The following is a 27,015-nucleotide window of genomic DNA, read 5'->3' on the forward strand; positions in this document are numbered from 1 at the left end:
CCCCCCCCCCCCCCCCCAAGAATATAATTCCTACTTAGCATTAGGGTTCCTCTGGGGAAACAAACTTATGGCTATGTGATTAAAAACTATACCACTGTGCAATCTTAAGGCACATAAGCCTACAGGACCAAAACCTGAAAAGCAAGTAGCACATAGCAGGTCTGAAGTCAGACACAGAGGACCATACACATCTGACTCTACCTCACATGTGCAGATAAGATTGGATCTATCGCACAGCTCTTTGCACACAGACTTGCTGTGCCCAGCACTTCCCAGCTTTTAAGATGGCTCTGCATTTGTTAATCTCCCAGCCTCTCAGTAGGTGGGAGAGAGCCATGAACTAAATGGTAAGAGGCTAATTCTAGTATCTTCCCCATCTTTGACAGGAATCAGTGAAGGATGTAGCCTCAATTAGGTCAGATGTCCTTCCTCAAATAAAACCCACTCATCCATGCCCTATAGGTGAGTGGTTAGTCTTATCTCTGATGGAGACAGGATGTTAATCAAAAAAGGTTTTGTTGCACAATTGGTCAATTTTGGCCTTTACTTCATGTGTAAATGAAGATAATCATTAGGGACCTCAGTGAAAATAAGAGTATCCTAAATAGCAAGGAGGAGTAAAAAGACAACCTAAAACTGTAGCAAGTTGCCAAGACAGGGTAAATAAATAATATTTCCATAATGCTTTATTAACTTTCATTAACTTTGAAAAGGATGTCATTGATAGGTCCATTTTTATAACAGCTTCCCAAACCCAAATGACAAAGAGAGTGGCTAGTTCACAGCACAGATCCAGTTTCCACATACATAATCCCAGTCCTAGTCCAAACACAGATCAAGAGCTTTACGAGTTGAGACAGTAACATCCTGGGGTTGATTCAGAGAATTCATCATCCCATCTGGATGCTGAAGCTCCTCAGCATGACTATATTTGGTGATGCTGAAACCAAAGGTGAGAAATCTCATCATATCACGCAGAGACTCTATACTGCACAAAGACACTAGTGAACCCCAATTAACCTGAACCCGGACAAACCGAAGCCATTTGATTCACATCTGGATTTTGTGTGCTGAATGCTGGGACAAACAGTGCAAAACCCCTGTGTCATTACAACATCCTCAGCGACTTGGACAGAAAAAATCGTGCATCGACCTGGACAGCATTTTGGACGTATGTATGGCAACAGGTGCCATCCACGGTTAGGTAACATTTTGTTATTAATATGTCATAGCATGGACGTAAAATTCCAGTCTGTGTCCATCACATCTCTGACCTCCTGCAAATTAAGATCCCATCAAGAGAGGGGAAATCTGTTGATGGCTGCTTACGAGAAACGCCTGCCCCCGCTGCCCCTGCGCGGGCCCTGGGGATCAGCACCCTCAGGACCGCCCTCCTGTCACCCGGCCCAGGGCACGGCGTAGTCGCCTGCACTCAAAAATGGCTTTTCAGAACCCGCCACGGGGAAACAGCCGCAGCGGGAGCTCCGGCCGCCACCACCCGGGTCGGTGCACGGGCCAAGTCACAGCCTGGGCGGACAGGCGGACTCTGCCCCCTCCGGAAGAGTCCAACGGCCGCCGCCGGCCATACCGGCTCCTCCCGCCCCGCCCCGCCCCGCCCCGCCCTGCCCTTCCCGAGCCACCTCAGGGGAAGCAGTCCCGCTCCTGCGGGGCTAACGTGAGAGGTGGGCCGGGGGGCGGAAGGAGTAGTGACCTCTGCCCGCTCGGGTGCCGGAGGACAGCCTGGATGTGTAGCGGGACCGCCTCGTCCCGTCTCTCTCCTCTGCCAGTCCGCAGAGCTCTCGCCCCGCCGCCGACGGGGGCAGCGCCTCGGCCGGTGCCTCCCCGCTGGGAGCTCCCTGCCTCTCTCCCCGCTTCGTCCCCTCGCAGCACCGGTGCCGCCCGGCACCCACCGCCCCCTGTGCCGCGATCGGGCCCCGGCGGCCAGGGAAGGGGGAAAGGGGGACGGCGGAGGAGGGGATGGGATGGGGACGGGGGGGGTTGTAGCAGCATCACCATGGCGACAGTGACGTCATCTCACCCTGGATCTAATTGGAGGAAACCCCGTGGCCCCAGCCGCAGCCCACGGGCCAACCGAGCTTGTGCCCTGCCTGCGCTCGCCCCCGCGGCGGCGCGCTCTGCTCGGATTGGCTGTCAGGGCCCGGGGGGGCGGGGCCAGACCCGCAGATGAGGCTCCGATTGGCCGCGTGGGCGCGGGTAGAACAGCGGGTAGGCTTGCCTGTGCCAACGCCCTTTAGCGCTGGCTCTCGCCGGAGACGGGAGCGGCTCTTTCTCTCCGCCACAGCCCCGAGCGAGGCAGCCGATCGGGTGGCGCCCGCGGCCCGGCCTAGCGAAGCGGAACCAGGTGAGCGCCGTGCCGCGGCCCGGCGGCGGGCACGGGCCCCGATCCGCCGCTGCCTGCTCCTCGTCCTCCATTTTGTGATCGCGGCTTGGAGCCCTCGGCGGCTCCGGGAAGCGGGATTCGCAGCTAGCCAGCGCCGCCATTTCGCACCCAGCGGGGCCGCCGGCTTCCTCTTTCCGCCCTGCCGCTGTGGGAGGCCACGCCGGCCGCCCTCCGTCCCCGCTGCCCCCCGCCGTCCCTGGGGACGCGGCCGCCTCTGCCCCCCCCCCCCCCCCCCCTCGTCGGGACCGAGACCCCACCCACTGCCGCTCCGCCGGGCTCCCCCGCCGGCATGCGGGGCCGTCGCGGTCCCCGCCAAGCTGGGAGTCGCCGTCCCGGGCTGGAGTTAGGCCCGCTCCCGCCGGGGGATGCGGGAGGCCAGGACCCGCTGCCCCCCGCCGCCAGGAGGCGAAGCAGCCTGGCCCCACCGCCCCGCCCCGGCCGCTCCGAGCTCCCCTGGCCGCGCTCGCCCCGCAGAGCGCGGGTGCCCGGGGGAGGCGGATCCAGGGCCCGCTCTGCCAGCCCGTTGGGTTTTAACCCCTTCCTTGCCTCCCCAGGGACGAGATCGTCTCGCTCATTTTTTATTTCTTTACCACTTTTCTCGCCTTCAGCATCCGCCTTTCATCAGCTCTCACTTGCAGGGCTTGTGGTAGACGGGGGAAGGGCTTTGGGCGAGGCGCCGAAGGTGGTGGGGTTTCCTTCTCCAGGTTCATGTTAGAAGGCAAGGAAGAAAAGCAGGGTGAAGACAAAAAGTCCTCCCTGATGGAGAAATAGCTATTTCCAGTGCTTGGTCTTTAGGATGCTATCCCTTGACTAGCGCTGAGTGTGCCTCCCCAGTTGGGTTTCTATGTCGTGTTTTCCCTAGGGGTGGACCCTTGAGACTAGTGCCTCTCCCCATAGCCCTGCATGGAAGGGCAGGTTGCTGTAGTCTGTCTTTCCACAAGAAGCACTTGAGATGGGGAAGAGGAGGCAAGGCTAGCTGTGATCCTTGGTGTTTGGTGGGTTGCAAGGGGTGGCATAGGATTATGCTCTGTAGTGGACATCCTAGCGCCATGGTTATTGTCTTCTTTCTGGCAGGTTTTGAGGTGCATTCTCGTGTTGGTAGTGTGACGTCCCCAGCTTCTCCTGCTTTTGCTACTCTACTGCTCTTGCCCCACTGCCAGCCACCATGGATAAGACCGAGTTGATCCAGAAAGCCAAGCTGGCTGAGCAGGCTGAGCGCTATGATGATATGGCCACCTGCATGAAGGCAGTAACTGAGCAAGGTGCCGAGCTGTCCAATGAAGAGCGCAACCTGCTCTCAGTGGCCTACAAGAACGTAGTGGGGGGTCGGCGCTCTGCCTGGAGGGTCATCTCTAGCATTGAGCAGAAGACAGACACCAGTGACAAGAAGATGCAGCTTATCAAAGACTATCGGGAGAAGGTGGAGTCTGAGCTCAGGTCCATCTGCACCACTGTGCTGGTGAGTGGGGACTTCCTTTTTTCTTCTGTTTATTTTTAGGATAAAGAAATGCAGTATTCATGTGTTGTGCTGTACTGGTGAATAGGACTGAGAGCTTGACTGGGAAACATTGTGTGAAGTATGCTGGGTTAGGGGAAGTCTGTGCAGTAACTTCTGCAGTCATTATGTGCGTTTCTGTGAGGAGGAAGATCATCTACTCTACACTATGGCCATAGATGTATAGAGGTATTTGAGATACGCAGTCAATTTTGAGTGTGCCTTTAGAATACATTTTTGGCTGGAGTGATCCATATGTAGTATTGCACTAGGTAATTGCAGAGAATTTAGCCTCATGCCTGTTTGTGCTGTGGTTTGCAAGCTGAGCTATTCATAAGACAAGCTGAAAAGAAAGTGAGAAAAACCCTTTATTTCTTCAGATTAGAGCTAGTAACCTGCACTGGGTGTGCATTTTCTTTACATCTTGCAAAGTGAAAGACTGTCAAGGGCTATTTAAGGCATGTTTTGAGGATCTTTTTGACAAAAATATATTCTTATAAAGTAAAACATCCATGCTGAAGATAGGAAATAAAGACATGTAGAAGTTGGCTTTGTCAGATTCAAGCTGACTTCTCAAGGGAATCTTTAAGATGTATTTGCAGTAATTATGGAATAATGTAAAACTGAGGTGTGAAAACTGGCACGACACCCCAGGAGTGTGTCAAAGCCCAGGAATACATTTCTGTACAAGCAGCAGAATTTCAGATGCTATCGATACCGAAACTGTACTGCACTGTCGTGGCAGCTGAAGAGACGTGTCAGCAATGTGGAGGCTGCTGGACCCTATTGCATGTGACAAGGGTTGTGGCTGAGGGAAGCTACATGTGTGTAATGCAGTACAAACTGTGTGGCAGATAACCTTCAGTGGTTTATTTGCTCTTCCTCATTATTTTTGTCTGGTGTCTGCTATTGCTAACATAAGAACAGGAAGAAGCAGGTCTATGAGGAATTAAACAATTTTGAGGTGAATGTATCTTAGATCAGTTTAGGAGACCAGAATATAAAGCTGATTGGTTTAGAATTAACTGATTTTTTTTCTTTAGTAAGTGTTCTGGATCCTCACATACAAGGGAGTATTTCTTTGGATTGTGCTGAAAAAGCTATTCTTTCTTGGATGCTGCCGAATAGGTTTTGGGGATTTTTTTCTTAAAACAGTCAAAATAAGTTACCTTTGCTCAAAAATAATTTGGGTGTTTATTAACTTAATGAATCAGTTGAGTTAATTCCTTAACACATTTCAGAGTCCTGTGTCTTCAAAGAGTTTCTCCAGTTACAAGCATAGTTAAGTTGTAAAACTTTCACCTTTGAGAAAATGATGTGACTTGTGTAGGGCACTGACTACTGATTCCTGTGACGGGTTTCACTAGAACCCGTGTGACCAGATGCCAGCATTCTGCCACCAGGAGCTGGTGCTTCCATAGGGAAACTGAATGCCTTTGAATGATAAAGGTAGCGAGCCATTTCATGCAGTATCTATACTGAAATTATTCCGGGCGCATCAAATGGTGGACAGCAGGCAGTCTGGTACCCGTGCTAACACAAGCCTCTGATATAGGAAAAGCAAGCTCTTCCTGTGCTAGCTGGGTTTCCCCTGCATTCTAGTCTTTCTCTGTTCTCAGCAATGACCTGGTTGGCAACTCTTCCCTTCTCACCTGGAAGGCTACAGGAAGTAGTGAAGACCGAAACCTGCAACTGTGTGTGCTTTTCCTGTTCTGCCCTGCTGGCAAAGATGTGCCTTCCTTTGGCAGGAGCAGATGTCAGCCTGTCTTCTGCAAGCCTTCTGACTTTTATTCTTCCTTTGAGGGGCATGTGCAAGTTACATTCTGTTCAGCTTCTTTCCATTTCCTCCTCCATCTAGTGCTTCTATGATCCATGAGTCAGCATCCAAGAAGTTGGAACTCACAATGTGCAGGCACTACAAAGGATGGGTTTCCTAAAGCTGAGCTGCAAAGGAATTTTGACTCCTCCTCCTTCGAATTACTTTTTTTTTTTTTTTCCTTTGCTAATGCTATAGTAAGTGCTTGTAACATTTTTAGATCTCTTTAAGCTGAATCTCAGAGACGGGCCTTTAACTCTAGGAAGGCAGCTAATCTGAAACAACTGCTGGCAAGTAGTATGGAACGGTTGCTTGTCATCTGGAGTATTTGGATTTAGCAAGGGTGGATGTGTGGGGTGGAGTGTGACTGCTGTTAGTCATGCTGCTAAAAGTTTTTTCAAAAGTCATTTATTGCTGGTATGGCACACCTTTTGAAAAGGAAGTATATCTGCTTCATTTGAAAATACTCTAACGCTACAAAATACTGCTAATTTTTGATGGAAAAGGCAGCAACAACGCTGGATCTACAGTTGGGTTTTTTTTCCATAAAGAATGCCTCAAGCCAGTTAGGTAAAGCATTAGTCTAGGGCACTGGTTGATAAGGAACTTAAATTTAATAACCACTAGAATACAACCATCAAAAGTTATGTTGAGATATCTACATATATACATAGATAAATAAAAATAAAACTTGCTAATTATTTAATTAACAACCAATATCAGTGGTCACAGTAAGATGTTCCATCTCATGCCAAGCAGTGAAGGCATTGCTTTAACTGCCTATCTAGCAAATAGGAGTAGATGTGATCTAAACCCTTTTTAACTCTTAATTTTATGACTGGTCTTTCAGGTGAGAGTGGCTCTTTAATGAAGAGGTGGTAGAACTTTGTTAGACAACTTGCACAAATGTTTTATGTGAAAGGTACACTAGGAGGTTTTATGAAGTCTCTCTATTGATTGATTAATTCCTTGGTAATGTAGAAAATGAATGTTGAGTCATCCCATATGCAGCCTAGTCAAAACTGTTCTTGTAACTTTTGTCCCTGAATAAAGAAACAGGCTGGCAACTTAACTTTTTTTTTTCAAGATGAAGTTGAGCTCTGTTGTTTCAGATACTCTCTGAGCACAAAGTTCATGTTTCTTTATATTCTCTGAGTGACTTCAGGACAGGGATGATTGATAATGTAGACGGGATGGGTGCAGCAGCAGCTTCCGCATAGTGAAATAACGTAGAACTTTGAAGGTGCAATGTGGAATGTAAGACTAATGCTTTACTGTATATACACCCACTGTTCAGTGACATCAGATTTTCAAAAAAGGTAACTTTTAAACTGGGACTTCTCTGGGGGAGCAGATCAAACTGCTGAGATTTCTGAGGGCCTTGGTCCCTTTTCACAGCAGTAACTCATGTTGCATTCAAGCTTCATTCTTTAGAGACAACTAGTGTCTTACTTCAGTTTTTACTGTCTTGAGGTTGAGAAGATGCTTGTAAATGTTTGATCTTCTGTGAGATTGCAGTGTTAATTGTTGAAAGCATGAATTGGTGTGTTGCTCTTGCCAGCTCTCTTTGTTACTTCCTTCCTTCCTTCCTTCCTTCCTTCCCCCACCCCAGGGTTGCAGTATTGTTACTACTTCTGCTTTGCATAATTAAGAAACAAATATAATAAAGGTAAAAATCTATGTCAACTTCTGATTTTTATCCATTTTGTAGATCTGGTTGTAAAGTTACTTGGTTAAAAATGAACAAAAAAAATCCCCATACTGGAGGATCATGTTCAAATTGGATGTCTTCAGCAGCTCAACTTCATAGCTTCATTGAAAATGAAGTCAGTATTTTCTTGCATCAGCAAATAGATTCCTCTGTCAGCTTAAATATCTGATGTCAGATGATAAATAAGCTTTGATTATAGCACTGTTTCTTCCCAATGTTACCTTTGACCTACAGGAAAGTGAAATGTTGATGATGATGATTATTCATGCAGAAATTTGGAAGATTCAGTAAATATCAGCTTAGTGCTAGTATATAAACAATTTACTAGAGTTTTCTATCCTGTGAATCCTTTCTCTCTGCTTTTCTATTTTCAATGAATGGCCAGGCTTTATATGGAAATAGAACCATAGAATAGTTAGGGTTGGAAAGGGCTTTAAGATCGTCTAGTTCTAACCTCCCTGCCATGGGAAGCAACACCTCACACTAGACCAGGTTGCTCAAGGCCTCCTCCAACCTGGCCTTGAACACTGCCAAGGATAGGGCAGCCACAGCTTCTCTGGGCAACCCATTCCAGTGCCTCACCACTCTCACAGTAAAAATAACTTCTTCCTTACATCTAACCTGAACTTCCCCTGGTTTTGTTAGAACCCATTATCCCTTGTCCTATCACTACAGTCCCTAATGAAGAGTCCTTCCCCAGCATCCTTATAGGCCCCCTTCAGATACTGGAAGGCTGCTATGAGGTCTCCACGCAGCCTTCTCTTCTCCAGTGACAGGAGTGCAGAGGTGAAAATAGCATCTGAGTAAGAGGGTATTACAGTCTTTGACACTGGGAACTATGTAGGATGCAGTTTTATTCTGAAGGTTGGGCCTACTAATCACTTAATATTACTTTTTTTACTTGAATTAGTTGTCCCAGTAGTGGTTAGGACAGTGTTTCAGGTATTACCTTTTTTCCTTTTGTGTAAATTAAAGCAAATGCTATTGGCTCATCCTTTTTAAGTAACTGACTAAAAGGACCAGCTACTTCATGACTCAAAGCCAGACTTTAGATTGGGAATGTTACTTCTTGGCAGATCCAGAATTGTGGAGGGAATGTAAAATGAATGTTTTAATTTGGAATAACAGTCATCATTTAGAAGAAGGGTAATATGTGGCGAGAGAGTTGATTCTCCTTTGTATTCTTAGCACAACTTCTAGCATTTTGATAAGAATTGTGGAACTTAATGCATGAATCTCTTGTAGTTTAATATGCTTAAGCCTTAAACTCATTATCCGGGTTTGACTTTGTCATAGTTGTACTTTCTCTTACATGAGCTTTTGCCTCTCATTAGAACCTACTGCTGGAATACTATACTTCTGTGCAAGGAAAACTGAATCTGTTTCTAAGGAAGGACTGACACTTAGAGAACTGAAGTCTAGAATGCACTGAGGTTCTTGAAGCGGCTGAAAACTGTTAAAGCCTAACTAAAAATAGTTCAAGGAATTCTGATGGTAGCTGAGGCCTCCATCCCATGCAGTCATTGCTTGCTGCCCCCTCCCCCTGCAACTGGATACTGAATTTCTAGAATATTACAAGCAAGCTAGTGAAGGACACAAGATGAATGGCCGCGAGGTAATCTCTTTGAGGTTCTGAAAACTTGTGCCATTAAGTTACCTATGTGTGCAGTGTCACTTTCTTTTTCAGAAGGTACTAGGGTGAGTTTAGATCATTGATTTGGTTTGCATGGATATCTCCATCTTGAGGCAAAGGTGAGAGTAGGGTTAACTTATGTCTGTTGAAAAAAACTGAAGATCAGTGGCTTGTCTGTTCTTAAAAATTTAAGAAGTGGCCACCAGAGAATTGCGCTTATGCAGCCATAGCTCCTAACAGCTCTGAAAACCCTGTCCTGAATGTTACATCCTGTGAGAAGCAGGATGTAGTCCTTGAAAATAGGAAATAGTTGTACTGATACAGGTGACCAGCTGTTGAGATAGATGAGGCTTTGGCTGCCCAATCTCCAGTGTCAAACCCATTATTTAATGACAGTATGCTATAGATTAACTAGCCTGATTGTAATCAAGGCTGTTAAAGCTTAGTACTATACCTTTGCCAGTATTAAAGTATTAGATTTACCAGTATGGGCACAGAAGCTTGATATTCTTTTTCTAGTAATGGGAGATACCTGATTTTCAGAGGAAGGTGGTGAGGAAAATGGCAGGGGGAGGGCTGGTAAAAGTGCATGGATATTCTTTCTTTATAAGTTTGATAGGTGAAGGAGGGTTCTTGATTAATCAGTGTGCTCTTATTTGTGTAGATGTTGCCCTTTCTTAGTTTTATGCTTTTGGTCTTTGAGAACAATGGGCCTAGTGCCTTTAGATGTCATTTGCCATTTATATTTGAGTAGTTTTGTACTTGACCATAAACTTGAAGCTAATTTTATCACAGACTAACTAGGTAAGGTAACTAAGACTGTTCTTGATCACTGCATTTTTGGTACTTCATAAAGCTCTACTATGTTCTTTGGCTTGATGTTTACAGCTTCCTCCTCATCCTTTCTGCTTCCCAGGATGTCAGAACCAACATCAGAATGCACCAGCTGAGCATACAGCTGACTTGTAAGCTTGTAATTTGCTAATTCTTCTCTGTATACCCCAATAAGAGTTAATATGAAATGACAATTTACATATGAGAGGCAGTAAAAATAATGTAGGTGCTGAGTTTCACATTTTGTGGTTCTGTGCACCCATGAAACGATCAAATGTAAAGACCTATGAAGTAGAAAGTCCTGAATTTGTTGATCTTGCTTGTGCCTTTCTCTTAGTTTGTTAAAGGAATCAAGGGTTTGAGTTACCAGCTCCTAATGATAAGGATTTATTCCTTGCTCCAGTAATCTTTATTCTGTCCTTTAATGTATACAATCTATCCACTGAAGTAATTGGACATAGGAGTCATGTTCAGCTCCGGAAACAAAGTATTCCATTACCTCCAATAATAAATGTTCTGAATACACTATGTACATGCTTACCAGATTGACAGCCTCGTATTTCCTGGATAAAACTTCTTCAGGAAGTTCTGTTCTGAAGTTGAATGCATTTTGCAAAATTCTTGTAAGCAGAAATAATTCTAAATGGAAGTAGGTAGCAGAGCCTTAGTAAGAAAGTCGAGGTTCACTTGCTGTGAGAAATGGTTATAATGAGGCTATCTGAAATGTTGGCTTCTAGTTTTTGTGACTTGAAGGTTACACTTCATTGTCGTAGGTTGTCTCATTTGGAAAATAACAAATTACTGGCACACTCCTAATACACTGAGTGAAATATAATATTACATTGCTGGGTTTCTTTCAAGGTGAAGTTGGACAATGCAGAAGACTCTTCCAGCTGCACTGAGCAATGATCTGTTTCATTATCATAGAACAGTTTGGCTTGGAAGGCACCTTAAAGATCATCCAGTTCCAGCCCCCTGCTGCAGGCAGTGACACCTTCCACTAGAGCACCTTGCTCCAAGCCCCATCCAACCTGGCCTTGAACACTGCCAGGGATGGGGCAGCCAAGCTTCTCTGTGTCAGGGCCTCAGCACCCTCAAAGTAAAGAATTTCTTCCTAATGTCTAATCTGAATGTACTCTCTGTCAATTTAAAGCCATTATCTTTCTGGATTTCAGTGTTCACAGGCCTCTAGGGCTTTGAAATGGAGAGCAGAAGTGAAGCAAGTAACACTTTCAGGCCCTCCAGCATGTATTTATTGTCATGAATGTTGATATTTTCTGGCTCTAAAAATAAACATTTGCATAAGGGCAACATACCTTAAGCCCGCATGAATCTTACACACTGTTGTTCATTTTAAGTATTGTTAAGCCTAGATATATCTTGGTCAGTCACTTAATTGTACCTTCAGGACTTTTGGAGCTGCAGAGCATAGAAATATTTTTAAATGCAAACTTAGTCTTTTTTGTTTGATTCTGTCATATCAGGAAAGATCACAAATGGAAGATGCTGAAAGAAACTTTTAGGTAGTCAGGATTCTGAAGAGAAGAATTTGCTGTCAGTAATGCATGTTTACTGAGAGGAGTGTAACGAAGTATTTTGAGGAATTAGAAATACGGAAAATGCAATCACAGAAGAATGTTACAATCAATTTGAAATAAATGTGATAAAAAGAAAATCTTGAAAGCTTTTGGCTGTGTTGTATGGCCACTACTTCAGAAAAATATTGTAATTATTGAAAAGGGGATGACTTAAGACTCATTTCTACATTTTGCAGGAGAACTGAAAAACCTCCAGGTTCTGCCACAAACACTTGAATAATTCTTTTACTTTCACTAGGTTGTTAGTTTTTGTCTGATGAAAATCTGTAGAGAAAGGAGAACTTGCATTTCCACATACTTCTAGTTCCTGGCTTACATAGTTCTTTGAGAACTACAGAACTTTCTAACTACTTGGTTTAGGGGAAATGTTAGCAGTGAATGTAAATTCTAAGTGAAATTAATCTCAGCCCCAGGTGGAAATAGTGTAGGCAGACATGCTGCAGCTCAGGCTTCCAGTGCATCTGTTAAGTGGGATTCCAGATACTTCATTCAGGGCCAGTTGTAAAGATTGACTGCCAGTTTTCAAAACTATGTAGACAAAACTCAGAACCAAATGGAAAAGATGAATTAGGTCATCTTCTCTGTTTCCATGCCAGGTATGTTTGTCTCTCCTTTCAGCAGTGCCTTGTCAGGTCATCTTAAGGCCACACCATTACTGGAAAGGCATACGTGGTTTTTCCTCAATAGATAAACTGAACTGCTAGCAGTCTTAAGAGGTCTGTATGAAAACTATTTAAAGCTCTCCCAAAAGGAGATGATGCATAAAGCTTGAATCCAGAAGGATAAAGAACTTCTGCTGAATGACACTTTTGAAAGTAAAGTGATCTTTCTGTTGCAGCAGGGGACTCTCCCTTTCCTGTTAAGAAAACAACTGCTGAATGTTAAAACACACCTAGGTTGCAGTGAGTCATACTGTGGACTTTGGAATGACTGATTATACTTGAAGTAGTGGAGAAGTCTTTGTAACAATTTATTAGATGATTAAAACAGGCAATCACTTGTGAGTAGAAGCCTTATTGAATAGTCTGGGCCTGCACCAATCATCTGTGCTATCAAACACTTTGGAACTTTTAATGTGTTCAGATTCACATTTAACAGTTATATTAAGGGAACATATTGCTCTGAGCTGCCTCATCAACATCTTAGCTTTACTTCTTGACTGCAATTAAGTTGGAAACCATTTCCCTGTATGCTACTTGTAGGTGATTTTCCTCATGGTGGAGCTGGACCTTCAGAAATACTTGAGACTGAAGAATTTTTCCAGGTATTTTGCACACTGCATCTATGGCTGAATGTATGTGGTGGCACACACTGCATAGTGAGCCTGTTAGATGCAAGCTGCTTGTCTTCTAGATGGGACTGTGATGCCGAGTCTGTGTGAGTTAACCTGCTAAATAAGAAAGTGTTGACATACATTCAGTGCATCTGCATTATTCTTAAGGATTCTTATCACAAAATAGGTTTATTTTTAAACAGGTTCTTCACTTGCATGTGACCATTTGGTTCTGTGGCATTTGGTTAGTAAGTGTATGCTGTTCTAGGCAAGAACAATGTTAAGTAATCAGCTACTTGCTATCACCCATTTAACATCTGTTCTGATGCTAACTTCAGTGTTCCTTAGAAGGGCCGCAAAAAGCAGACATTGCACACACACACACAAACCCCAACAAAACCCCAAAAGCACTTAAAAGTTCAAAACAGGGAACATTCAATGTCCTCTCGGGAAGGGAGGGACCACCTAGGAAACGGCAATAAAATTCAGTCTAGTCTCTAAGACCTGTGAAAACTGGTACCCTAGAGAATAGTAGCACCTCCTCTGCTGGGAGGTCTGAGGAGAGCTTGGAGAGCAGAGAGTTTCTGAGCAACTGATCTGAAGTTCTAGCTGATTTGGTTTTATTTTAGCTCCCCATATCATTGAACTTTTTCCATCATTGGATGAGGAGAATTTTTTTTTTCTTACACTGTATGCATGGATATTGGTTAGTTTGTTCTTGTATCAGGAAAGATTAATACGATTACATTTTCTTCTCTCCTGATGCTTTCTGTGCTATGAGTTATATGAGTTAAAGCCCAACAGATGACTTTGTCTTAAATTACTAAAACCTGCGAATACAAATTTCTTCCCACAGTTACGGAGTTTGCTTTCAGAGAATAGCATTTAAAATCATATGCCTGAAAGATGGAAGATGGTGTTGGAATAAGGTGTTTCCAGCAAATTAAAGTAAGATATATATGGGCATTAAATTCAAAAATATTGCTGAAACAATATTCTTGAAACAGGCTGACTTGGAAAATATATAGACTTTAGTCACAAAACTGGCAGCAATTTCTACCATCAGCACACTCCTCCTTGCTAAAAGATCAGGCAGCAGCTTAACCAGTTTATATTTTGGAGGGCATTTCTGCTTATGGCGATAGCTTTTACACTGAGGTTTTTTCCTTCTGGTGGAACAAAAGTAACACTGCACTGTTGGTGAGAAATGCACATGGCAATGTAGATCAGTTTTTTAATAGAATAACATTAAATAACTTGTTTGGGTCACATCACCAGCATCATGTCATAGGTGTTGGTATCTGACTGATGGTTGCATTGTAAATATTTTGAGTTACTTTAGTTTAACTTATTGGGAACTTCTGACTGTACCTAGGCACATGGTATATTTAGGTTGCTTTGAAAATTGACCTTAAACTACTTGTGATCAGTAGATAATCTCTGAGCTGACCTGGTTCATGTTTCTCCTTGATTTAGAGTAGATAAGTGTGAAGAATATTTCTATTGGCTAATGATATTGCAATATATGCGGAAACTTGTACTCGTGTATTTGCTTTTCTTATTGAAGTCCAATTCTAAATGGCACAAGTGCTGAAGGCAGCTCAAAGGTCAGTTTGGTATGTAAGATGTTTTCTGTACTTCGTCTTTGCTGTGAAGATTCTTTGTAGCTGAACACGTGGGAGGAGAGAACAGCACAGATCAGATATGGGTGGTATTTCTCTGCCACTTGAACCTACCACATAGTTAAATTGTCCAGAAAATATTTGGTGTACACTGGTTGAACTTGATGTCTCAATCAGGCTTGCCTTTTAAAATAGGCTGAGATGGGGGGAGATTGTTGGGACTTTCTGTTTTGATGTCAGCTTTTAAAAGAAGATGTTGTCTTGAAAACAGGCAACAAAATGCTTACAAGGAATGGGACTGGTCCATGAATTGCAGGGGATGTGTAGGGAGAGGCTGGCTGGAAGCATACACAACAAATAATTATGAAGCAGCTGTGTCTTCAGGGAGCTTCTTTGTATCATGCGCTTCAAGGAAGATATGGCTGGCATATTTCTTCAGGGCTTGCTTTTCATAAAGCTGAAATAACGGGGAAGGGATGAGAGCAGATGAATTAAACTTAGTATTTCTGTCTCAGGTTAATTGCAATGCGCTGATACTACAACCACATGTTCAGCCCTTGTTCCTGCTTAAGCAGAGGGGAAAAGAGACTAAGAAAGGACAGTTACTCAGTTGGGAAGGAACAAAAGTAGAACTTGAGAAAGATCCAAAAAGACAATTGAAATGTAACTTTCTCTTGGCATGTAAAGCAATATATCTGCTAATGGAGAGAAAATAAAAAATAGCCATTCCAGCTTTAAAGGCCGAAGAAGTGGATTGCCGCTAGCTCCCAGCCTGCTCCCCATGGCTCTTTCAGGCATTGGTACGTCTCTTCCAGGGACTGGTAGCCCTTTGTTGCTGCCACCTCTGTAATAGATAAATAAATAAGCCTGCCTTCTGTAGAAGGGGAAAAGAGCACCATATATGAGAATATGATGCTGTAAGGATGTCAAGAGTGTTAGCATACTGTGAAGGCAGAAATTAATTGAGAATTAAAAATGAGCAGGTTGGTGGGAAATCCTGTCAACTACAGGAGGACCAGCCTCTTGAGAGTAATGTATCTGTGTGGGGGAAGTAGCAGATACCAATCACAAACTGCCACAGTATAAACTTGTCTTAGTGCAACTGCACCAGGGCAGGAAGGGTCCAGCTTGAGGACAGAGTATGGACTGCTGCATTTGATTCCTAGTGTTTGATTACTGCTCATTTTCTGAGAGTCACCCACCAGCAGCTCAGACATCATGTGTGGCTTTTCATGTCAGTGTCTGAGGCATGTTTGACATTGCATGGCAAGTAATTGCTGGTTGTACAGGTTTTGGTTTAGCCTGGTTTAGTGATAAGAACAGTCAGAGTTCTTGATGATGGTGGCAACTGTATTTTGATATATAATGTTTTTCTTACCACCCCTACCCCCCCAAAAAAAGACAAGGGGTGTGCATGTTTGCAGTATGTGAACATGCATGGCAGTCTGCTGTATTGGCTGACTTCACAGATTGTACCTGTGGCAGTGCCTGTCTCTCTTTAGGTAAAATATATCATAATAAATCTTAAGTTTGGCTGAGCTCTGCTTCAGTGCTTAGGCTGCCTGTATGCATTTTACCTACTTTCAGTTGATGTTTAAAGTGAGGGTTCTTTGGCTGATTGATGTCTGATGGAAAGGTAGAAAAGCCCAAGTGGGGAAAGAGAGAGAACAGATGTAGGAAATATTGAGTTTTCATGACTACTAATGACTCACAACAGTTTAAAGTAAATCATTATTGTGCTGTCTGCTGTTGCTGCCTCACCAACATTTTGTACATTAGAGGGAGGGTAAGGTGCCTTCCAGGAAATTATGATGATACCCTGACATGAATGGTTTACTAAGTATACCAAATACATTATTGATTTTAAAGATAACATCCAGATGGATAAATTAATAGTTTTACTCAAAGTTTGGTTATATTCTGTTCTATGTAATTAATAAATTAGGTATTTTTAATAGTCCTAAATGGAACCAAAACCAGATACATAAAGTCCTGCATGAATGTGTTTCACCCGAGCTGACAGGAGCACAGATCTCTCCTTTACCATGTGCTGTGGTAAGGATTAGGAGGCCCCTGAGATACAGGAGTGGGAGCTGCTGACAGGGCAGCTCAGCTCCTTCAGCTGAGGAGTGCCTAGGAAACAAAGCAGTGTTTGCAACCCACTCTTTGCTGTCTGTAAAGCTACAGTTCACTCCCAGCATCCACTTGTTTCCCTAAGTTTCTCAGAAATCTGCACAGAACCACTGGGTTTTGAGCCTGCAGAGTGGAAGCAGCACTTTGAAGATGCACTTACACAGAGGATGCAGTGCCATGTTCCTGCAATAGGGTTGAGGCCTTGGCAAAATCATTTGAGCTTCTGGAAGAAGTGTGTGCCTACCCCATCTGACAAAAAAAAAAAAAGAAGAAAAAAGTGGGTCTTAATGCTCTAGGGAATAATGTAGGTTTGAGGCTCAGCTTAAATTGGACACATTAAAGCTCTTCTGTAAGCATTTACTATACACTAGATTCCAGGGTCTTAGTATGTGTAAGTCATAACCACATCAGTTACACATGGGACTTTACTGCTAAAGCTTCCTTCAACGACTGAATTTTGTAATAAGACCAGTAGTAGTGTTTGTGTGCTAAGTTTACAATAAATCTTTAGGTTTTGGAAGGCATAAAGGAAAAATGCCTGTTTGTTCCCTTGTTGATGTAGTTGTAACATCTTGAAAAGTTCTGTTTTGGCGTTTAAAAGAAAAACCAGAGATACAGTTTTGTCAAATACCTGGTTTAAAATCCCATACAACATATCTTTCTTGGTTGTCTGGTCAGTGCTCCTTAGCTTGTGACATAGTTTTTCACATCTGATGTGAGCACACGCATAAATCACATCTCAGCTGTTTAATGCAGTCTTACGCCTTATGATGGCCTCTGGAAGCTGACAGTTACTCTTCGGTTGTGACTGATTTAAAGAACCTTTCCTAATGCAGGTGTACTACATGTTGACTTTCATCATTCAGGGCAGTTTCTTGTAAAATCAGGTCTTTGTTAAAACTGAGGTTCCTGCATTGTTATCTCTGAGACTTTGAAACTGGTTTTGGTAGTGTTGTTCTTTTGTGGCTGCTGTTGACATCTGTCATAGGAGAAAAGCATCTAAAAAACATTGATTGAATCTGAAGTTTTTCTCATTGCAGAAACCTGTAGGGTGGGAATAACTCATGCTAATATGGGAATGACTCATGCAAAATAACAGTATTAATATGGGGTTGTATTACCTATCTGCCTACTATGTCTTAACTCTTGTTTTGAAACATATCTACGGTTTTGCTGTGTATTCCATAACAGAGAGAAGTGTACCATTTCATATACTTGCTCAAGCCCTTGCCTACATCGCTGTGTTAAATTGTTACGCAAATTCCCTGCTTAGCCTGGGGCCATACTAGCCAGCGTTTAGTCTTTGGCAGTGGCTTTGTAGATTTACAGAAAGTTCTAAAAATGTCTGTTTCTGATTTGGTAAGTGGATAGGTATGTTGGGCTCTGTATCATCTTGCCCTCCTGCTGCTTTCTCTAGGGTGGTAATAAGAGCACTCGTAACTACTGTTTCTTTACGCCTTGGTAAGGGGGATCTCTGAAGGGAGCTTGTCTATGCAGCTATGCAGTATTACATCCATGGTAAGCACCCTGTCTTTGTGGAGTCAAAAGTCTTTTTTTCACCTGGTTGCAGGTACCCTAATACAAGTGTTGGTTTAAAATAACTGCCAGCCGCTCCTGTGGGTTTGGAATGAGTAAACACTTTGAGCTGGATTGTGCTGCTACTGTTGATTATTAAAAGAATCAATAATGGTGCAGTGGTATGCATATAGAGTAGGTTGGTGTCTAAAATTAGCTCATTTTAATTATAGTGCTACAGTTGCTAATTAAAATGCTGAGGGGTTTTGGCCTGGAAGTTTACAGTTCCTTAAATGTTTTCATTGTAGGTGCTTCATGAATTTAGATATATATTCTGTAACAAAAATCCTACTTAACTAGCCACAGTTTGCAAGTTTTGTGGAAACTTTCTGCTGCTTTTATGACCTGATTATTTTCCAAGTAACTGAATGCAGATCTTTATCACTTGAATTCTTAGTGTAAAGTTGCTCTGAATATTGCAGGATTTCCTTGAGTCTATTTTGGAGCTTTTCGTCAACTCCAGAGAACATTGGTCAGTTGTGGTAATGTGTTGGGTAAAATCACTATGGCTGAGGGACATGGAGATCAGTCAGAAGCTGCTTGTCAGTTCTCTGAAGTACCCCCTTTGCTGAGAGAAAATCCTGTGCCTCTTCTGTCCTTTACCTTCACCCATGTTTTGGAAAGGCTAGGAGGTTTTGCAGGGAGACTTACCTCCTCTTGATGGAGGCTTGTAAACCTTCCCTGTCCTGCTGGTTATTGAGTAGGAGAGCTGTGAGCAGGGGGAGTGATGTTAGCAGCAGCTCAGGGTGCGCTGGGGAGCACTGTATAGTTCTGCCCATTCCTGGGAGCGGCAGGGCAGGCAGGCAGGATGTCTCCCTGCTTGCTGTGCTGGAGCCAGCATTGCTTTACAGCCTTACAAAGAGCTGGTACAATTTAGTGAGGCTTCCTTCTGTCTAGACAGGTTCAAAGCCTTTTCTGTCACTGGTAGGTGGGCTGGAGATTCCTTATCACAAGTCTAATGAGCACAGTCTATATGAAAACCAGTTGAGTTGTTTTTCTTACTTTTTCCTGTGAAGAGGGAATAAGTTCTTATTTATAAATAGCTTTGGAACTTTCTGCATAATGTTTCATTTTTCCAGTAAGAGCTTACTCATTTGCAGCAACGTTTGTGAAAATAGAAATGCACATCGTGAAACTAAACCTGGTCCTGAAACTATCATTAGTAAACCTTTACTTGTTACTTTTCATGCAGTCTGATCAGGTGGTTGATCATCTTAATGTAGTCTCCAGCTTTGTGCCTTAACACAGTCTGTTTGTATAAGTGTGCATCTATGTAAAATGCACACTTTAAACTAATTTAAACTAATTTTTCCTTTAAACTAATTTTTCCTTTGTACCAAACATTCAGGTCCAGCCAAACTTTCTGGAGAGAAATAAAATAGATTAAACTTGGTTGTGAGGGTGAATGCAATATGTCAATGTCTTTTTGTTGTCATTCTTTCAGGAGCTGCTGGACAAATATTTAATAGCTAATGCAACTAATCCAGAGAGCAAGGTATTCTACCTGAAGATGAAGGGAGACTACTTCCGATACCTTGCAGAAGTTGCCTGTGGTGATGACAGAAAACGTAAGTACCTTGTGGTCTTTGGATCTTTAAAAGCTGATCAGTGTCAGTTTTGGACCATGGGTGAGGGAAAAGTAAATGAAGTCCATATGCCAATATCGTATTGTGAATTCACTTGAGTTAGCTGGGTGGGAACACCTATGTTTCAGTTGGAAATCTTCAGTGTTCATACAGAGTTAAATTCTGAACAGACTTAGAGCACAGTGTGTCAGGGAATTTAGGGTCTTCTACCCTAAATTTCTGGATAGTTGTTCCATAATGCTTGTTCAGAGCTTCTGGAAAATAATTTAGGTGAAGGTCTGCTAGCATGTTTAATTTTGTTTGTATTTCTTTACTAAAATAAAGTTGGTGAGGAAGAGTAAACAGAGCTCTGCAACATTTTTAACTCGTTGATGGAGTCCTGTTAATCTGTTAGTTTTAATCATTTCAGGGTGAGGCAGACTTCATTGTAGTCACCTTAGTCTATAAAGAAGCAACAAAATTACTAGGTCAGTACACTACCCAAAGAAGTATGAGCTGCACTCTGAAATGGTTGGTGTTCACAGGGATAACACTGTGCCTGTAATTTTAGTTTGCTCTTTTGGATCCAGCAGAAAAGGCCTGGAAAACTTCCCAGCTGGTACTGTCACTTCATACTGGGCATGCTGAGAATGCAGAACATTCCTAGAAGTTAGAACATGTGCATAGGTGGTTCTGAGTACCTCAGGAAGATCTTCTGGAAAGGATTTTAACTCTGTTCAGAGGATGTATTAGAACTGTCTTGCAAGGTGCCCAGATGCTGTTGTGATTTTAAACTCTTGGTATGGCATAAGCTAGTGATACGTTTCTACATAACTAAACTAAAATTAGCCTTGGAGTGATGCCGTGACACAAAGTAGATGGTCTGTTAGAGCAGGATGGGGCTGAAGTGACTGTTAGTCCCTTTGGGGTGGACATAGTTGGCATCTGGCAGTGCTAGCTGGTTTAAACCAATTGAATTGCAAAGTGGGATGACAGGGCTGATTGTCACTTCAATAAAGGCTTTGTTAGCCTCCTTGTATTGTAGGAGCAGTTAAGTTGAGAGATGAAAATATACAAAATGGAATAAAAATCTTTGCATTCACAAGTTTCATTCAGAAATTCTTAACCCTTTGCCTGATTCGAATGACTGCAGCAGGTCCAACTGGAGCAGAGACAATTTATCTTTAGCTTTCACAAAGATAATCTGATTCATGCTTTGTCTCTAGCAGCAGTTACAAATCTATGGACTTGTCTGAGCAGAGAAATCCCAGCTTATCTTGGCTAAAAAGACTGGTTAAAGTGGTATGCATGCTGATAGGGGTACTTACTGTGGAAGAGGCACTGATTGATAACCTTATTATCAGATCTTGGTGTTTCACTGGGAAGTTAGAGCTTATGTGTGTTACTCTGCATACATTCTGTGCTTGACTTCTGGAAAGCTTCTAGGAGTTTCATTTGAAGCTTTTCTGATCTGCTTCTAAGCATCTGTTTATTTTCTCAGCTTGAAGCCTCAGGTGTAAAGGGTGGGGCCAGTTCCACGCATGCTGTGCCTCACCTAAAAAATCTTGTTTGCAAAGCTAAGCCATCAATCAATCAATCAATCAATTTTCTCAGCTTGAAATATATTTTATGTACTTATAAGCTAATTTACTTTCTGTTTGTTAGTTCTTTTGTCTTTTTTCCATCTGTTCTCAACAAGTTAGTAGTCCATTAGCACTCATTGTGGGATGAATCTGAAAAACCGAAGTCTGTTTTGACTCCTTTGAATATTTAACAGATTTTACTTACCAAACTATTTTCTACAGCACTTTCTAGAGCAGTAATGGTATTACCTCCTTCAGAGAGCTGTATTCCGAGTTCTGACAGTGGACTTCCTTTTTCTGCAGTCTCCTTCCATTCTGCAGGCATGGTTAGGGACCTCTGGTTGTCTACTGAAAGAGAACTCAAAAGAGTAGCACTCTTAAAGTATTCACTCTAGCCTGATAACCTTTTTTTTCTGAGATATTTCTCCCAATTACTTTGGGCACAACCTTGTTATTTTTTTATCTTGACCTGTCTACACCCAGGTTTTGGAGGCAGACTTTCAGATTTTCAGGAACATGCAGTACATGCTTTCCAAACTTCTACAAGAGAGTAGCCGCTTTTAATTTGGACAACCAACTTACACAAGCACATCTATCCTATGCAAAGAATGAAGTAGATGTTCTGTAGAAGAAGTGATGTGCTTTTGGGTTGGGTTTTATTTTGATACATAAACTGTCAAAAGCCATTGAGGTGATACAATCATCTTGGATGTCTATATTGACTAACATCTGTGTGTTTACCTGCCTCTTGAATACCTTTGCTCTGTAGTAGCTTAATTTGCTCCCTGTGTTCTGTCAGTGTGGCAGCTATACTTAATCAGGGTAATGATTGTAAATCCCTTTTAAAGTAAGTAAGTGCAGTGTTTCACTAAGAGCAGGCTTATGGAGGACTGCTCAGTCTCTTACTAATGGAGTACTTTAAGTATCTTTAAAAACCCCCAGCCAATTCCCCCCGCAAAACCAAACGAATAAATGAAGCCTGTAATGTTTTTCATTCTTTTAACAGAAACAATAGAAAACTCACAGGGAGCTTATCAGGAGGCATTTGATATCAGCAAGAAGGAGATGCAGCCAACACATCCCATTCGCTTGGGTCTAGCTCTTAACTTCTCTGTATTTTATTATGAGATTCTCAACAATCCTGAGCTTGCCTGCACACTGGCAAAGACAGTAAGTGACTTTTTTTCTTCTGTATGCCTGCAGAGACAGTAGAAGAGAGTTTATACTTAAAATAATATGAATTATTATTACTTCCTAGAGTTTATGCAGGAAATGATCCTATTTAATGTATCTGGTTTCCAAACTCACATTGTTAGTGGAATTAAAGGGACAAAAGCAGGTATTTACACTATGACTTAAATTTTCAGCAACACAGCAAGCTTTTGTTATGGCTTTATTATTACTCTTCTGTTTCAAACACAGCAATGCAGATCATTAATTTCTAATGTTCCTTTTTTACTGATAGGTTTAGCTTCTGTTTGCTTAATGATCAGTTAATAGACTAAAGATGGTTTAATTATTCTAGGCGTTTGATGAGGCTATTGCAGAACTTGATACACTGAACGAAGACTCATACAAAGACAGTACTCTCATCATGCAGTTGCTTAGAGACAACCTAACAGTAAGTTGCCTTTTTATGTGCTATCTGGTTTTGTAACTATGTATTTGCTTATTTAGACTGCATTTGTGATGAAAAACAGTCCTTATTCCACTACAGGGCAAACCATAACACTGAGTTGGGCTATTTACCTTACTGTCCCTTTTCATAACTCAGTTTGAATATAGTTCAAGATGATGGCACCATCTTCATGCTGTGTAATATAGAATAACAACTTGGAAAGCACACATTCTTCATTCTTTGTTGTCCTTTTCAGTGGAGGGGAGAAGGTGTGTGTATTCAGCAAGTACAAGGTAATGGACGAGGAGTCAATATAGTATTCTGTGGTCTGTCAGGGATTCTTGCTCAGCCTTCCCTTTTGTACCCCCAGTGCAACTTGCTTTATATGTTCTCCCAATTTTCATTTAAAAGAAAAGATAATGGAATTTCAGTGTGTTTAGAATAAAACGTATGCTTCAGTATGTTTTATAATGACTACCCACTTAAGAAAATTGCCTATTGAAACCACTAAATTCTATTAAAATACGTAACTAAGGCAACTTTTTAGGGAATATCCTCAGGATATCCACTTCATTTAAAATTCCAGCAATGTCTGTTATTTTGCAATACTCCTTTGGTAGGAATGTCTTTTATTAGCACTATAAAATGCCTAGCTTCAGTAACCAAAATGGTAATCTTCACTTTCAGGATTCAGACCACTGCTTTTGAAATTGATATTACTCATGAAGTGAGTGTTCAGACTTGTAGAGTGGTGTGGGATCGATGACCTAGCTCACTATTAAGCATAAAGTCTGGACCTGATCAGAACACTGCTCTGCCTCCAGTACCTGGGGTGCATAGCTAGGTGTGCCCTGGGCACAGGAACTATTTCCTATTGCCCCTCTTTGAGCACACACTGTAAGCCAGGGTTGTACAGCTCCAGTGCACTGATACTTTGTAGACTGTACTTTTCAGTCCAATACATTACTGTTTCTGACAGTCAGTAGTCGTCCCTTTTTGGAATTAAAGCTGTGCTTTGGAAAGCTGACACTGTTTTTCTTTTCCTTTTAGTTATGGACATCAGACAGTGCAGGAGAAGAATGTGATGCTGCAGAAGGTGCAGAAAACTAAACTGCACGTGGGGCATCATTCTCCCTTCCCTTCTCAAGAAACCTTTTTACACGTCTCCATTCCTTATAGCTCCACTTGGATTTCCTATAGCAAAGAAAACCCATTCATGTGTATGGAAATCAATTTATAGTCTTTTCACACTGCAGCTTTGGGAAAACTCCATTCCTTGATTTGTGTTTGTCCTGGCCTTCCTGGTGTGCGGTTACTGCTGTAGAAAAGTATTAATAGCTTCATTTCATATAAACATAAGTAACTTCCAAACACTTATGTAGCGGACTAAAGTGTACCTGATATTTAAAAACAAATCTGAACCAGTTCCTGCCAGTTGACTGTGTTTTGTATTACAGTAAGATATGAAAATGTAGTTAATTGCAACTAAAGAGTGTTCCACATAGCTTTTAATTCTCCACATTCCCTTCTTATTCTGCAGGGTTCCCTTTCCATAATTGATTTTCACATGCTACTGTGTATTCTTTTCAGTAGGAATATGGAAGTATTGGGCCAGATCAAGCTGAACATTTCTAGTTTGGAAAAAAACAAATTTGAGTTGCTTCTTGTATCATGTAATACAGAAGCGCGTGTGTTCGAAAACAGGGGCTTCTCTTAATCTTCAGTTGCTGCTGTTTAAGTCGATATCCCTTCCCAATGAAAGTTCACTTACACTCCTGCCTTTGTAGTTCTGGTATTCACTTTAGTATGATGTATTAGAAGCAGCATGTTACTGCCGGAGTACAGGCAGTGCTTTTTGGCAGACTAAAGTGCATGTCATTTCTTAATACACTGGAATGGGAAAACCAATTGAAGTTCACATGTCCAAGTCTAAAATTTAGTACTTTTCCATGCAGGTTTGTGCACATGTGAGAAGGTGTCAAGTTTGTCCAGTGATTGTTACTTAGAGAGTTTGGACCACTATTGTGTGTTGCTAATCATTGATTGTAGTCCCAAAAAAGCCTTGTGAAAATGTTATGCCCTCTGTAACAGCAAAGTAACATTAAATAAAATTACATTTTATAAACCACTTACTGTTGACTTGTAACAATTCCATGTAATCACCCAATGGCTAAACTGAAATGCAGGTATCTGCTAGAAGTGTCTTTCTCAAATTTAATGCATACTTTTAAAAAGTCTGCTCTTAAAAGAGCTCATTTTCTGAAAATATCCTGGATAACAGTTAACCTGACATGTGGACTTCCTGGTAACTAAATCTACTGGAGTTAATGGCTTCACTTTATTAATGACCTAAGAAAACACAGCCAATTCCTTGATATGCTTCCATGGCTTGCAGATCTTCTCATCTAAAAATTATGTACTTTTTTAATCTCTTGGAATTCTGATTGTTCTTCCTGTTGTTTTTTTTTTTTTAATTGATGGTCATCATTATTACAGTATTCCAGCTACACCTTTAGTAATGCAATGGAGTTTGTCCTGCTCTAGAAAGCTAGTTTGTGTACTGCCATGTCATAATCTGCTTTCTGTTGTTACTAGGATGTGTTTAGTATTACTGTTTGCCCCAGGTTTTGGAGCTTTTTGTAATAATACTTTGCTTCTTTTATTTCTTGTTTCTCCTTTGTCCTCTAGATTACTGCAGAGTTTTTTTCCTAAACCTCTACCTCTTGTTTTCCCATGTTGGTGGGTTTTTGAAAATATTTAACTCCTGTGAGTGTCCTGACTAGACAGGATATGGTGTTACAAAAAGGGACATACGACTAGTCCTTGCAGGCTTCCGATGGTACATCTTCCACCTTCCATGTTTTTGTTCATTCTTTGAGTGTGCACAATGAGTGTTCCTACAATAAAACTGTTTGGGTTATGTGCTTCAATTTACATGCATTGCTTTAAAAAATAATTGTATCAAATCCATTTTCTTCATGCAGTCACTTTGAATTGCTGTCAAAGTATTGTGTGGCAGGATTCTACATAAACTCATATGCTTCTTAATCAGTGTTTTGGTTTCATAATTTCTTCCCCTCCCCCATGCATTTGTTACTGATCGTTTATTTGTTTCATAAAGGTGTTCAGCTCCTAAGTGCTCTCATTCCTAGTGAAGATGTTTTGGTACTGACATGTTAGCAGATGTTTTGGTACTGACATGTTAGCAGTCAGCTGTATCTGCTCATTTAGGAGCTGCTTGCTTTGCTGTCTTCTGGAATGCTGTCTTTGCTCACACTACACTGTCAGTTAACGCTGTTCTCTTGTTCCCTTCCTTTTGCAGCTTGTCAGGAGAGAGCTGCCAGTTTTCTGTACCAGAACAGTATCTGGGCCTTGTATCTAGAGCATAGCTTGATTTATTAACTGGTCTTTCTAATGTCTGTCAAGCTGGCCAAATTCTAGCTGTCTCCTGTTCATTGCATGTACACATTGCATAAAAGAAAATCCTGAAACTGCAACATCAACTCTTGAACTTGAGTAACAGTGAATGCAGCATCACCTTTCCTCATGCTGTTACTTCTAGAATTTGGGCAACTATATGTTTTGGAGGGGTGGGGAGGAAGAATGAAAGGGGAATAGGATGATGTTACAAAAAAGGAATAAATAGACTGTAATTCTCTAAATGCTTTTGCCTAGTGCCTCTCTCCCAGGTAAATGCTGATACTAGTACAACACCCAGGCTGATGAGGCACACTCATGCAATAACATGGTTCCCAGCTCCTGGAGATAATTTACACCTAGTTGAAGCTGCTCCACCTTATGTAAGAGTACCTGCCGCAGGGCCAAGGAAACACTGAGCAGACCAATACTGCCAGTCCCAGACCATTATCCTTTGCAAGCCAGATGCACAACTGACAATGCCATCTAAGACACTTTGTAAACCAATGGTGTCTGGTTATGTTAAAGATTGGATTTTCATATGCTGAATATGGTTCTATACAGTAAATCCTGTGGGACAGAGTTACTGTCTTAACCTCTACAACACACTTCACAGTACTGCATTAATAATTGCAACTTCTTAGTATTTTCAGAATATTAAGAGTTCTTACCCTTCTGCTGGATGGGCAATGATATTAGAGATGGTACTTCATGCCGAGTCAGGGTCTTTTCAAGTGTTGT

The 27,015-nt window shown here is 42.0% G+C and overlaps 1 protein-coding gene across 1 annotated transcript; it reads left to right on the forward strand.

Annotated features, from left to right (window-relative positions):
- The first annotated feature begins 2,194 nt into the window (after window positions 1-2,194).
- YWHAQ (tyrosine 3-monooxygenase/tryptophan 5-monooxygenase activation protein theta) lies at window positions 2,195-25,905 on the forward strand. Its single transcript, XM_005153244.3, has 6 exons — window positions 2,195-2,362; window positions 3,476-3,860; window positions 19,536-19,659; window positions 22,246-22,409; window positions 22,765-22,860; window positions 23,908-25,905. Exons 2-6 carry the CDS (start codon window positions 3,567-3,569, stop codon window positions 23,965-23,967), a joined length of 738 nt encoding a protein of 245 aa, XP_005153301.1. The 5' UTR covers window positions 2,195-2,362; window positions 3,476-3,566; the 3' UTR covers window positions 23,968-25,905.
- The last annotated feature ends 1,110 nt before the right edge of the window (window positions 25,906-27,015 follow it).

The sequence above is a fragment of the Melopsittacus undulatus genome, chromosome 3 (assembly GCF_012275295.1).
Source record: "Melopsittacus undulatus isolate bMelUnd1 chromosome 3, bMelUnd1.mat.Z, whole genome shotgun sequence".
NCBI lineage: Eukaryota > Metazoa > Chordata > Aves > Psittaciformes > Psittaculidae > Melopsittacus > Melopsittacus undulatus.

Coding starts and splice junctions, on each gene's coding strand:
- YWHAQ (XM_005153244.3), top strand. CDS start 3,567: ATGGATAAGACCGAGTTGATCCAGAAAGCCAAGCTGGCTGAGCAGGCT. Junction 19,660..22,245: donor CTGTGGTGATGACAGAAAAC/GTAAGTACCTTG, acceptor TTCTTTTAACAG/AAACAATAGAAAACTCACAG. Junction 22,861..23,907: donor TGCTTAGAGACAACCTAACA/GTAAGTTGCCTT, acceptor TTTTCCTTTTAG/TTATGGACATCAGACAGTGC.